The sequence below is a fragment of the Tachypleus tridentatus genome, chromosome 2 (assembly GCF_004210375.1).
Source record: "Tachypleus tridentatus isolate NWPU-2018 chromosome 2, ASM421037v1, whole genome shotgun sequence".
Lineage (NCBI taxonomy): Eukaryota > Metazoa > Arthropoda > Merostomata > Xiphosura > Limulidae > Tachypleus > Tachypleus tridentatus.
In genome coordinates, this window is record NC_134826.1 from 108730030 (window position 1) to 108744114 (window position 14085).

Sequence of the window (14085 nt, forward strand, 5' to 3'; positions counted from 1 at the left end):
CTTTGTAATTTTCCTATTTCCTTAGATAATGGCTTGATTACCTTTCTCACAAGTTCCTTTTTCGCTGTAAATTGTGAAACGGCGGGTTTCTAGAGCCTTCTTTCCGTGCTCCAGTGTTGTTGTGTCATCACTACAGAGTCCGCAGTCACGTGTCATCACTTCGTAGTCCACTGAGCGACACGTAAAAAGCTTTTCTAAATCACATTGTTGCTGACACTCATGCAAAGAACGTGCTCGTGTCAGCCGATCAATACGAGAGAAAAATCGGTCGTTGAAGTCCTGGAACTGGCAAGTCGAATGTTCTGAAAATTAGGTTTACAACTTAATAAATGTAGGTCATAAGTTTTTTCTTTATTTTTGATAAATATTTGTGACATACACAATCACATATTGTTCTGAAAGTAAATCATTTTTTTTCTTTGAACTTACATTTCACATTTTCATGATATAGTTGTAAAATAAGCGATACATACCTGGAGCGCATTGATTTTCTAAATATTCAGCAACACCTGCTATTCTGTGAAATAATTTCGGTTGACTTCGACGGTTTTCCGAAAATAGTCGACAGATTCGGTGCTGGTAATAGTAATTTGCTGCTCGACACAGAAAGGTGGATTCACTCAAACAATAGTCCTGACAGTCGTGTCGATTAAAAACTCCTGAAATCTCTCGCTCCACCTTTCCTTGAAACTCGTAACCAATGATTCTCTCAAACGTCCATAGTTTCCCACATGAGCGACCTACATGATGTTTAGTCAATTGAATAGATTTAAATCAACATACATGTTCTTAAGAAAAATACGTGTCATTTCTACTTCATAAAAGTAATTTCATCTTAATTTTTAGTGGTATTTTGTAGTCTTCCTCTTGAAGTTGAATATAAAGAGAAATCTGTTCGTCTAACAGGGACTTTTTTTTTCACTCCCGTTATATCATAATTCTCAACGAAAAAAAAATGGGTAAGTTTGTTTTTATTCAAGCACTGTTGATATACCTTTCTCATGAGTCTACTCATCTTCATGTACTATAAACCTCTCATAAATAGTCTCAAACTTACTCAAGCAAAAATGTCTTTTAAGCATAAAAAATATATGAAATTGTCATGAATAACAAATTTCACTTATTTTGAGAGAGAATTGTTTGTAGTGAAAAGTATTTTTCTCCGGGTAATGCTTACCATCTTAATCGAAGATTCTTAAAGAGAGAAAGAGAGGATGAGTATCGATAACATATCCATAAATAAATAAATTAATTTGTTATAACAACAAATACAATAATAACTGAGTTACTCACCTTTTAGACATACTTTTTCGAAGTAGCTACTTTGTGGGGATGGAGAAAGGGATTCGGGGTTATTTCCTCCACCCATTCCCAAACAGTAACATTTCTGAGTCCTTCCATAAATAATCACAAACGCTTGACACATGTCACCCAACTGTTGGCAGCCTCTCTGACATTCTGCTAAAACTCCTATCACACCCTGGGTCCTAATGACGTCTCTTCTTCCAAACATGAAGTCGTAACCAATAGTTTTTTCATATGTGTAATCGTTTATTCCACATACTACAGGAGGAAGCAGTGTAGGATAAGTTGGTGGAAAAGGTGATGGAGTTCGTGGATGTACTGTTGGGAATGTTGGATATCGTGTTGGAAACGTTGGATACCTTGTGGGAAATGTTGAATATTTTGTTGGAGTTGACGGAAATGTTGTTTTTCCACTATCTCTACACGTTTTCTCCACGTATATAGCACCAGACTGGGGTTGTAGTGCCCTAAACTGTCCCGTTTCTCTACTCTCACTGCTTAACAAACAACGGGTTCGATCTAACGTGTATGACCGACAATTGAAGTCTCGCTCTCTATCACACAATTGTTCACACTGGAAGGTAGAGGTCACCCCTGTTAGTGACTTTGTAATATATAACATGGAAATGTCTCTTTCTGCAGAATTATAAGAACAGCTACTCGTTTCTGAAAAAAATAAAACGGTACCTGAATTTACTTACTGTTAAGTAATGTATAATAATAGTTAAACAAAATGCATTGTATCATTAATATGTATTTGAATTCAAGCATTTGAAATTCGAAATTGATTGCTATATAAAACCGACGCTGTAGGTCTCGGAAGGTATAATTGTGATTAACGCATATGAATTGGAAAAACTACAGAATTTGACAAGGAACGTTATAGATTTCAAATATTACAAACCGTAAAACTTCAGTAAATTAGCTTTGGACGTTAATATTTCTACGAGGACATTAGATATTGTCGCCGGAAAAAAATTACCTGTTCTTTATTGATTTATTATTTAGAATTAAGCAGAAGGCTACACAGTAAGCTATCTGTTCTCTGCCCACTACGGGTATTGAAATCCAGTTTATAGCACTGTGAGTCCGTAGATATGCCGCTGTGCCATTGGGGGACTACGTGCACTTCAATCTAGCTAGACAGGTGTACAGGTATATCAACAAAGAATTAATTTACTCGTCGTGGACCTGGATCGTCAATAAAATATTCAGTTTAAGATCAGTATTGTTGATAAGTTTCTAAAAGTGTTGTATATAAATCACTATTTGTAATAACTATTAGTAATTACTATTATTATAATTTTTATTGTTTTTTGTTTGTGTATTAAAATATATCTGTATTAAGAAAGAAAACTGTTTGTGTCAAATTTTTTGGCAAATACCATAAGTTTGACACATAATAACATTAAATAAACTTCTACATTCAAATTTCTGGCTGCTTGAAATATCAGTACACAGTATACATAACATAATAAATCGGAGACTCATAGAATAAATAATAATACGTGACACTAGTTATATAATTAAATTCACCTTGTTAGTTACTTTAAAACTGTAAATTCTAAGTTTGTTTCTAATTGTTGGTAACACACAGCAACTGTAAATTTAACCTATTTTCATCAGGAGTTTGTCGATAGTTAACGAATATTAAAGACTGATAAATTTCTAAAAAAAATAAATAACTATAAAAACTAAAATGCTGTTTTAAACTAAAATAAAAGACCAGTTTAATTACATTTCCAATAATCAGTTACTCTTTTCTGTAGAAAAAAATAGAAAAATAAATCTAGTTTTATTATTAAGTCGAAAACTTATTTATTTATAAATTCAAAATGTATAATTGTTTCAGATTGTATTATGTTTAGTGAAATATATTATTACGTATAAATGATTATTTTTATTTTCATTTATTACATAATTCGTAAAAACAATACATTATTATTAAGTAATATTTTATTATGAAGTTGTTTACCTGTATAAAATCATACTATATTCAATTATTAAAAGTATAGGAATAAATGTCTTTACAAAATTCGAATAAATTATTTATTCATCACAATTTCAAGAGATGAACAGTCTTTATGAGACAGAGTAATTAATTAGATAGACTAGTTTACAGATATGTACTGAAATAAAACGATATTTCTTGAATGAACTAATCATATGATTTCAGAAATATACGGAAATCTCCAATGATAATAATGTATCACTTTGATTTAATGACAATATTCAGGTATGGTAAACAATCAGTAAAACAGGCCTGGCATGGCCAAGCGCGTAAGGCGTGCGACTCGTAATCCGAGGGTCGCGGGTTCGTGCCCGCGTCGCGCTAAACATGCTCGCCCTCCCAGCCGTGGGGGCGTATAATGTGACGGTCAATCCCACTATTCGTTGGTAAAAGAGTAGCCCAAGAGTTGGCGGTGGGTGGTGATGACTAGCTGCTTTCCCTCTAGTCTTACACTGCTAAATTAGGGACGGCTAGCACAGATAGCCCTCGAGTAGCTTTGTGCGAAATTCCAAAACAAACAAATCAATAAAACTATCTTAGACTGTTGAGAAAACCTCAAACATATATTAACTTTGAGGTTAAATCCGTGTACAAAAATTTATTTTTATTTTTTATGAGCTTAAATTTTATGAAAGGTAGTTTTAATATCGTCTTTTCTTTTAAATTTTCGTTTATCAAACATAAAAGAAAAAAATATCAAAAATCAGTTTTTTATTTTCTAAACCCTTACCATTCACATTACATTGGTTTTCTAAATATTCGACATCAGATGATGGAACTAATTGAACAGAAGGGGAATTTCTTCCTTCTCGGTAGAGATTACACTCTCGACGACTGATATAATAGTTAACCGAAACACAGAGAAAACGACGTTCCTCCAAACAACGGCGCTCACAGTCTTCTCGACCACTGAAAACTCGAACTGTGTCACTGGGTTGAGCTCCCTGCAACTCCTGATTCGAAAAGCGTTCAAATAGCCACAATTTAGCACAGCCAAGGGACCCTAGAAATTGTACCAGACAGCTGCATATATTATTCATGTCTTCAAGTACTAGTATAGTCAGAGATCTGTAGATGGATTTCATTAAAGAATCAGTAAAAATGTTCATTTATGAAATGAAATACTTTTGACTAAGTAGTGGTTTTAATATGATCATTGCTGTTATTGTTAACCATAAATTTGCACAAAGAGCTATAAGTTCTGTGTGCATCACAGGGACTTAACTCCGAATTTTAATAATAAGAAACTATTTTAATTTTAGACGTGTCTGATATTGTCACCATTACACCTTTCCAAAATGATATACATGACAGAATAGTATGATATTCATACATCATATATAAGAAAGTATCAAAATTGATTTATGTAATGTTTTAAATGACACAAACTGTTTCAGTTATAAATAAGGATCTTTCCATACTTGATATGCAAATTACTTCGAAGTAGCTTCTTCCGTAAGAAGGTTGGATGCTCGAAGGTTGGTCTGTGCTCGTTGTCTTTAAGCTGGTGCATCGCTGCTGTTGATAATCTATGACGAAGGCTTTACACTTGTTAGACAATCTGCAAAGTCGAGAGCATTCAGATGTCACTCCTTTAATGGTTGACTGGTAGAGGGTAGTTCCACTTACTCCCACCATGTCATAACCTGTTATCTTCTCAAACACTTGTCTCTCGTTAGAAAAGCATTTTGCACCTTAAGTAAAAAGACTAAAATCAGTTACGCTTTAGATTAAACAAACAATAACCACACACTCACATATAAGCTTAAACAGCAATGATTTTAAATATATCTAAGTTAATATTACCTATCCAATAAATAAATCTGTTCTTACACCAATGTGTTTGCTATTATAAACTAATATTTTGGGAGTATTATGAAGTCCGATGTAAAGATCAGTTCAAATTGAGAGAGATAAAAAATAGTCCAACTTTTTGTTAGTCATAAGAGATAGAAGATTATTGGAAGAGAGGTCTCTTTCCTAAGTTCAGCGGATTTCAAAACTACAAGAATCCCTATTATTTTGAGACGTTTTGATCCAATATAAGGAAATCAGGTGTATTTAGCGTAATTTGGAGAGAAATTTATGAAAGACTATGTAATCAAAGAGCAAAAAGATCAAAACTATATATTTTTGATATATATTTTTCTCTACAAGTGGGTTTTCCGTCATCACTGAAAAAGATCAAAAGATGTGGAAAATTGAGCTGTAAGCAAAGAGAGATGACAGAAAATACGTTGCCAGTAAGAACCAAAACTTCATTCTAAACCTAATTTTTTATGTGACATCACACAGTAATAAACAGAAATTCGTTACATTTAAATTTGATGGGATTCAATAAGTAAAGACTTAACAAAGTTGAAGGGAAAGCTAGTTGAAAGTGTAGCATCTAACAAAGTTGAAAGGAAAGCTAGTTGAAAGTGTAGTATCTAACAAAGTCGACCTGTAATGAAGTTATGTTAATAGCAATCTACAATAGAGTTGTGTTAGAAGACGATCCATAACAGGAAATTTAGATTTAGATATTTAAATTGCATAAATTTATCGTCATTTTCTCCTAACTTAGTTATGGACAAAATTCAAATTCTCATAGCTTTAAGAAATTCCACTAAGTTTCACAAGGAAAAGAAAGATAAAAAATAATAGAATAAAACGAGCTTTTACTTGTTGGGGTTGTGGAAGAAGATGATGATGATGACATTATTGTTGTGGATTCAGTAGTCAAGCTGCCTTCACAGTTCTTTTCATAATAATTGAGTCCGGTTCTTGACCGAATGGCTGCAGCTCCACCGCTGATTTTGTCATCGCCACTGATGAAGCATTGCTCATTACTTGAATAAAAGGCGAAAGATCGACAGTTGAAATTAATATAGTCGTCACACATCTGCTCACAATCCTGTTGTGATCTCACGTTCATCTCGATTACGTCAGTATAAGTAGGGTAAGCACTAGTAGTTTCTTGATAAGGGCACGAAATCACTAAATCCAAGAATGGTTAAGGACAATAATAATTTGATGTAAATTATATAGATACAATGATTACAAGTTTTTTACGTACATTAGAAAAATAGTTAATACCATTAAAAATGTTACAGAAGGCTAAATTAACACAAAAACAAGATTTCGAATTTACCTAAAAACTAAATACATTTTCTATTGATATTAATGTTAAAGTTAAATAGAGGAACATTTAAGCCCTCTAGTGGCTCAGCAGTATGGCTGCGGACTTACAATGCTAAAAACCAGGTTTGATACCCCTGGTTGGTAGAGCACAGATTGCCCATTGTGTAGTTTTGTGCTTAATTCAAAACAACAATGAACATTAAATTGTTTAATATTTTATTTTATGTCACTGTGTTCTATCAAGCCAAAAGACTTATTAGAATTTTAGAGTTCAGTTTTAGTTTAGAAATATCGCTCAAAACACGATTACATAAGATTGATAGTTAAATTAAAATCAATATAAATCTTGCTGTTTTATAACCAGAACTAATACTAAGCCGCACAATATAATGTATTCATATTTAAATGGAGTTTAAGATATAATTCTGAATTTCTACCTTCTGCTCCAAAAGTCTGGCTAAAACCGAATGAGGTGTTGTGTAATTCTGATTACATTTCTTTACACTTTCCATCCTTTGAATCATCCTTTAGCCGTTATACAGATGAATGTCTTTGCCAGTTGCCAGTGAGCTATTTTCGTCGTTTCATCTTATTTAATTATTTGCCCTCCAGTGGTAGAGCGGTATGTCTGCGGACCTACACCGCTAAAAACTGGGTTTCGATACCTGCGATGGGCAGAGCACAAATAGCCCATTGTGTAGCTTTGTGCTTAATTCCAAACAAACAACATTTCTTTAAAAAGGGGATGTATATCGCCAACTCTTATCTGGTACTGGAAAGTAGAAATGTTTCACTGAACTGTTTTGTGTGTGGTTGTGAAAGAACCCTCTTTTGTGGTTATTTAATTTAAAGACTTAACAATTAATTAAGTGTCTCCACTCACCATTGATACACTCATTTTCTAAGTAGTTAATTCTTCGGTTGTTAGTTGGTTGATAGTTATTGGGTTTTGTGCGGCGGCTATCCTTGCTAAGCTTACACTCTGTTGAGTCTGAGTCATACAAAGCAGAGCGGCAATGAAAGGATTGTTCGTTCAAACACATCTCCTCACAATCGCGTCTGCTCTGAACAAACTGTATGATCTTTTCATACAACCCAGGTGAAAGCATGTAACCCAAGACTCTCTCAAATGCCCAAGCTTTGTTTTCACATGTTCCTATCTTCTGACCTGAAAACAAATACAGAATAAAAGGAAAAAAGTATACATTATTTACCCCTTTTTTAAGAGCATTAATCAAAAGTGGATAATATATAAAATAATAAGACAAACGTCTTCATAACTAATAGTTCTTTAAATCTACTTTAGAACACTACATTTTTAAACGTCTGCCAATTTGTTGCTCAAGAACTTAAGAGATAATATTTTCGAAAGTAACATAACGCTTGCTTACAAGAATTATAAGATGTTATATCGTAGGCTATGTAAATGTTTTATGTTAATTCCAGATGGGTGTAAATACGGTTGCTTGAAACCAGAGACACTTCCTTACGCATTAGGGCATGGAGCCATTAATATTCTGAAGTTTTGTTCTATTCTTATTGTAGTTTTAATAAGAGATGGTCATAAGAAATCTGTAAAATGTTTTAGTTCAACCAAACTGTTCAACGTTACTCATTACTCAAATATTGAACTACAACTTTTTAATTTACAATTTACATATCATTTTTTATGCAGCACCAAAGGATCTAGATTATGGCATTTTTATTTTCCCTCCAGGGGTACAGTTAAATCTTATTTAGATCTTACTATAGATTTCTGTTTAAAGCTACAGCTCAATCCAATCATAGAAGACCAGAAACCAAGTAAAAATGCAGAGTTATACAAACTTTTGAATAAAGAAATGAATATTCTGTAAGTGGAAGCCAAAACTTTTTTTTAATTTGTTGCAAAATTTTTGGTTATTTAATTAGAAACCACAGTAAACACTAAAATTAAATTTCTAAAACGAAACTGGGGTTCATATAAAATAAAGATATTAGTTAACAATGAATATTAATTTAATGCATTGTCATTGGTTACGCAGATTTTATAACAATGCTAAAATATTATTGAAAGGCAAGATATGTGTCTAGTTCATCAGTAAATGACACAAATTAAAAGTATATAACCTACGATCAGTAGCGTTTTTCTTAGTGATCAATATAAATTATTTTGTTCGAGCTATACCTCTCAAGCATATCCGCTCAAAGTAATTCTCTCCATCTTTCTGCATCAAATCTTGAGTCCGGCCTTGGGAGTTCCGGTCCAGCTGGTCACATCTCATATTGATGTAGTTCACACTAAAAGCTGGGCAGTCCAAACCTAACCGTTGGCAGTAGTTGCGACACTTCAATGTGCTGACTGGACTGGCCACTGGTATCGGAATAGACAGAGCTGACCTCAGAACGTAACCAGTGATCTTTTCGTAAGAGAAAATTCCTCCTGTGCATTGTTCTGAAATTATAATGCTAAAATTTTAAGAAAAATATATCCATTTATTTAAAAAAATATATTTTATTAAATTAGTATGACATCTACAGATAAAATTCAAAACCAAGATTTGTTGGGTATAGCTCTTAGGTAGTGTTCCATGGTATTTCCCCAGTCGCTCGTATTATACGTTAACCTTAACAGCAACAACAAGAAAAACCAAACTTCTTAATAGTTGAGTTTGTGTTTTGCAACGTTTGAGTATATTTATTATTAATCAGGATTAAAAAGTATTGCGTGGCATTTCGCTTAAAAAGTTGAAAAAAAAATGTTGATATACCCGGAATCGAAACATTTTGCCAAGTCTTTGCTTGAGAATTTATGGAAAGCTGGATGTACCCAAAATACCATGCCTGGTATTTTCTTGGAAAAACTGAAGAAAAATAGATGCATCAAAACATCGTGCCATATCAGATAAAGTTAGAGACAATAATCGTTGATTATATTAATTTTTATTGATATTCTTACATATTCATACCTTCAACATAATGGGAAATAATAAGAAACAAAATAGTAAAGAGAAAAATCCAATATATATTTAAAGAAGAAAAGTGATCTTCCTAACCCCTTCTATATAAATTTAACTACCTGCTTCTCTCTTCTTTTTCCAAAGCCAACATAATTTTTCATTACATTTTTGAAATAGTTAAGCTATTTTCTTCTGTCGCATTTGTAAGCTTAATTTTTTTTTCACTTTCTGCTCAATACATTTATTTAAGGAAAATAGACTCTCAATTTATAAAGCACCTTCTACTGTTTCTCGCCGTTTCGTTTTAAAAAGAAGTAAAACCGTTTGCAATTGTCTGTAAAACGTCTCTTGTACTCACCAATAACACACTTTTTCTCTCCGTAAACAGCCCCAGGTCGAGGAGGATAGTTAGGATTGTCCAAACTCACTGAATCATCTCCGCTCAAGTAGCATCTGGGATCATCAAAAGTATAAGCCCTACAGACGAAGTTGGTTTCTCTGTCACACTGCATTTGACAATCATTCGAACTCCTAGCAAACTGGAGGGAATCCATAGAAATGATGGATCTATTTTGTTTTATATCGTACCGACAGGTGCTTGGAGCTGATCAAACGAAATTAGATTTAAATTTATTAACCACAGGCACAGGCACATACTTTTCGGATTTTAGTTATACAGATAATTATAATCAGTATTGCTGTTTCTTGGTGACGAGAAACCCACTTGAAATAAAAGTGTATCTCAGAACTGCTGGTATGGGTATTAACACTTTTACTGATAAGGAAAGAACAACGTTTCGACCTTCCTAGGTCATCTTAAGGTTAAAAATATATATGTAAAAACGGCTGGTTTGGGGTGAGAAAATTTTTATGTAGAGGAGCGAACAACGTTTCTACCTTCTTCGGTCATCGTTAGGTTCACAAAGAAAGAAAGAGGTAACTGACCGATAGCTGACCACATGTTTGAAGGGGACTGTGTAACTGAGTGTAGGAATGTAGAGGGCGTACTTAGATGTTTGATTATATTTATTAATATAGATATAAAAGTGTTCCTTTGTATTGGTTTATTACAGGTTAAGTACAGAATATGTCACAAAACAACTTTGATGTGTTTATCTAACAACGTATGCGTTACACACCACATTATGAATAACTTGCATTTATTTTAATTACACACAAAAAAACACCTTGGTATAAGTAGATGCCGTTAATTTATCTATTGGAAAAAAAAGATCAAATTAACTATAGTAACAATAAAAACAACATCATGAAGACTTACAGTATTAGATGTGTTAAGCATTGGAAAACACTTGTTAATCCAGTATTTAACATGCTTAAAGATTTGCACGTTAAAGAAAATTAAACTTCAAACTCTAGCTACAAGATGAGAAAAGCTCAAAGTCAAATTGCAAATTTAATACAAAAGAGTCTGAAGACATAAGTAGAAGCTTAACCTGAAGATGACCTAGGAAGGTCGAAACGTTGTTCTCTGCTTATCAATAAAAGAGATACAGAAGAGATACAGAAGCTAAGAATGTAATACCTCATGTTTTCAAACAAGTCTAGTGAAACAAAGCAACATCAAAGATCTTATGATAAAGAGTATGTGTGTTTTACTTATAGCAAAGCCGCATCGGGCTATCTTCTGAGCCCACCGAGTGGAATCGAATCCCTGATTTTAGCGTTGTATATCCGTAGAATTACCACTGTACTGGCGGGGGCATATGATGAAGAAAAGGCTTCACTTACAAAACTCAGACAAAATAAAGAAATTGTTCGTCATGAATACGTTTTAATCATTCATTATTTATGCTACAATTAAATTATATTTATGTATACATCAAATCATTGTGAAAAAATTTACATTCTGACAGATAAATCACAGCTTCTTTGCACCATTGAACCATGTCACCAAAATCTTAAACAAGGGTAAGCTTGTGAGTCTTTAGAGTGGAATTCAAAGACCGTTTCTTATTGGTATTCGCTCATAGACATTTTGCACAACATAATACAATCGTGCCAGGAATAAAATTACTGTAAAAATAAGTATTTTTTTCGACAACTTAAACATGTTAAATTATATTTTCCATTTTTTTTTATAAATAAGTTATTACTTATAAAACACTAATGCAAGACGATTGGAAACCAGACTTGACTGTACCGCTATTTAATCATTTCAAATAGGAACAGTATCTTTTAAATATCAATTTTTTTCGTTAAATCCACTAAACGTCTTACTAAGTACTCATGTTGTTAAACAATATAAGTTGTGAAAGATTTTCCTGTTATGGACTATTATACATTAACCTAAAATAAAGCCAAAACTGTACATAATAACTTGAATAACTGTTCTTATAATTATTAAGTAATTAAAATTTAGAGTAATAAACACAAAACCTACATTTTTAACATAATTTAATATAAAACTGTTATTGTTGGGTATTAGTTTTGGAAACACAATTACTATCATCAGAGATAATGATGGTAACTTCTGGTAACTGCGCAAACAAAACTAACTGGTTGTATCTAATAATAAAGATTTTACCTTTCATGTTTTACTCTTAATATAGTAGTACAATATGTCTTAAAAGAATTAATAAATTATTAAATTATTTCATGATTCTAAAAAATCCGGACTTCGAACTAAAAACTTGGAATATCACAGCGTTGCTATTGTACTAAATCTATTTTTCCCCATTAAGCACTTCCCATCTTTTTAAAAATTAAAATGTAAGTGAAAAATGTTTTTCAATACAGTTTCCTTGTATGTAATATATTACTGGGGTATTCACCTGTCGAAATGTAGAATTCAGGTCACCGGGCCCCTCACCAGCACAGTGTTGAATACCATGATTTTCATAATTCATCACTAAACGGAAATATAACAATGCTTTTCCGCCAAACACGATTGCTTTGTATTACATGAAAACTGTTTCTGCTTCCATGAATATATCTTATTTTTATTTCATAATTATTGTAAACCTCATCACAAGTATTTTGATGTTGTTTTTGTTTGTTTTTTCAATATAAGGTATCTATAAATTTGGGTAGTTGTAATAGATTATATTTGAGCATTTCAACCAAGTGTTTGGTATCCGGATTCAAGCCTTTGTTCGCTTATATATTGTCAACTTAGAATGCATGATGACTACGAGGAGCTACCTCAATTAAAATAACTCTTCTTTTTTTGCAGCGAATTTTAACTTGCTTCCGTATAGCTAGTCCTTTAAAGGCAACATAGCATAACCACTATTTCTTCATCGTATATTAGAATGCACACGGTAATTGTGTTGTTAAATTTTCTTCCTATTTCGAATTTTAATTACATCTAGGCATATGTGAGTAACTGTACGTTTAGATAATTAGGAATATATATATTTGTTTACCTAACTAATGCTTTTATGCTACATGATATCTTTGTTACACAATATAGACAATTGTGACGTATCTTTTTCATCGTCGACACTGATATTCTGAGGATAGAGAAAATAAATATAAAATATTTAAAAAATACGTTTATTATTAGCACTTTAACACAAACTGTCCGTAAAATTGCATAAGAAGTTTAACCTATTTTAAATTGCCCTCCCCAAAGAATAAAAAAAAAATTATTGTATCATTTTAAAAGACGAAATAATACGATATCTGAAAACAGAGAGTTTAGTACATTATAATAAAACGACTTTGAGAATGCAAATTAGAAGTTACATAACAACCACGACAAAAAACGTCCACATTTCTTAGGACACAACAGAAAACATAAGAAAAAAATCTCCAGCTCGTAGAGCCGCAACATCCCATGTACACACAAGCTACCTCAAGCAGCCAGAGGACGAAACCAGTATTCCTGCTTTTTTACTTGAAAATACATCAGTCATTTAGTCGGACGCTGTACCTATGAATTTCTGGGCGATCAAACTGTTGGAAGGAGCGACAGGAAACCGCCGTTCTTTATGCTAGGTAGATTACAGAAACAACCCAGTACTGTACTTTGGACATAAAGGCATTACGACTAAGCCTTTTGCAATAGAGTGTGTGTGTTTTCTTATAGTAAAGCCACATCGTGCTATCTGCTGAGCCCACCGAGGGGAATCGAACCACTGATTTTAGCGTTGTAAACCCGTAGACTTACCGCTGGACTAGCGGGAGGCTTTTTGCAATAGAAAATTCGGTGTAGAGAAATTGTCAAAATACACTGTCATTAGTAAAGTGCAGCCGGACAAGGTGGTATATATATATGCATAACGTATTCAGCCTCTGTATACGCAGATAATCCTGGTTGTTTACGTTATTAAACACAACACAATCAACTAATGTATTCCAAGAAAGAATTATTCAGTGTTTTAAATAAAAGTGCTCAAGAAAATGTGTTTATCCGAATATAAAAAATATATCGAAACGTTATAAATACAACAGTCAGAAACGATTATATAATAAATTTCTATGGATACTATGTGTATTATTTCATATATCACAGTAACATTAGGCTATCTGCTGAGTCCACCAAGAGGAATCGAACGCCTGATTTTAGCGTTGTAAATGCATAGACTTACCGCTGTACTATATGTATATTGTACAGCTTTACAAAAATTTGATAAACTTTAGAGCAACGCTCATTTTACGTTACTTTGCCAACGTTTTACAAGCCAAAAGGCTGGATGGAGCATAGCAGTTAGCTTTCCCTCAATTGATTAATGACCTTGAAAT

General features: G+C 32.9%; 1 protein-coding gene across 1 annotated transcript in view; it reads right to left on the minus strand.

Annotated features, from left to right (window-relative positions):
- The window catches only part of LOC143245579 (uncharacterized), a 40682-nt gene that overhangs the window by 9965 nt on the left and 16632 nt on the right, over positions 1 to 14085 (minus strand). Inside the window, exons 5-13 of the mRNA XM_076491937.1 lie at positions 9737 to 9982; positions 8607 to 8873; positions 7323 to 7607; positions 5981 to 6295; positions 4738 to 5010; positions 4047 to 4319; positions 1294 to 1971; positions 474 to 740; positions 42 to 302 (exon numbers count right to left, since the gene is read on the minus strand). Of these exons, the coding sequence (XP_076348052.1) occupies positions 42 to 302; positions 474 to 740; positions 1294 to 1971; positions 4047 to 4319; positions 4738 to 5010; positions 5981 to 6295; positions 7323 to 7607; positions 8607 to 8873; positions 9737 to 9982 (2865 nt within the window). The remainder of the gene's footprint in view (positions 1 to 41; positions 303 to 473; positions 741 to 1293; positions 1972 to 4046; positions 4320 to 4737; positions 5011 to 5980; positions 6296 to 7322; positions 7608 to 8606; positions 8874 to 9736; positions 9983 to 14085) is intronic.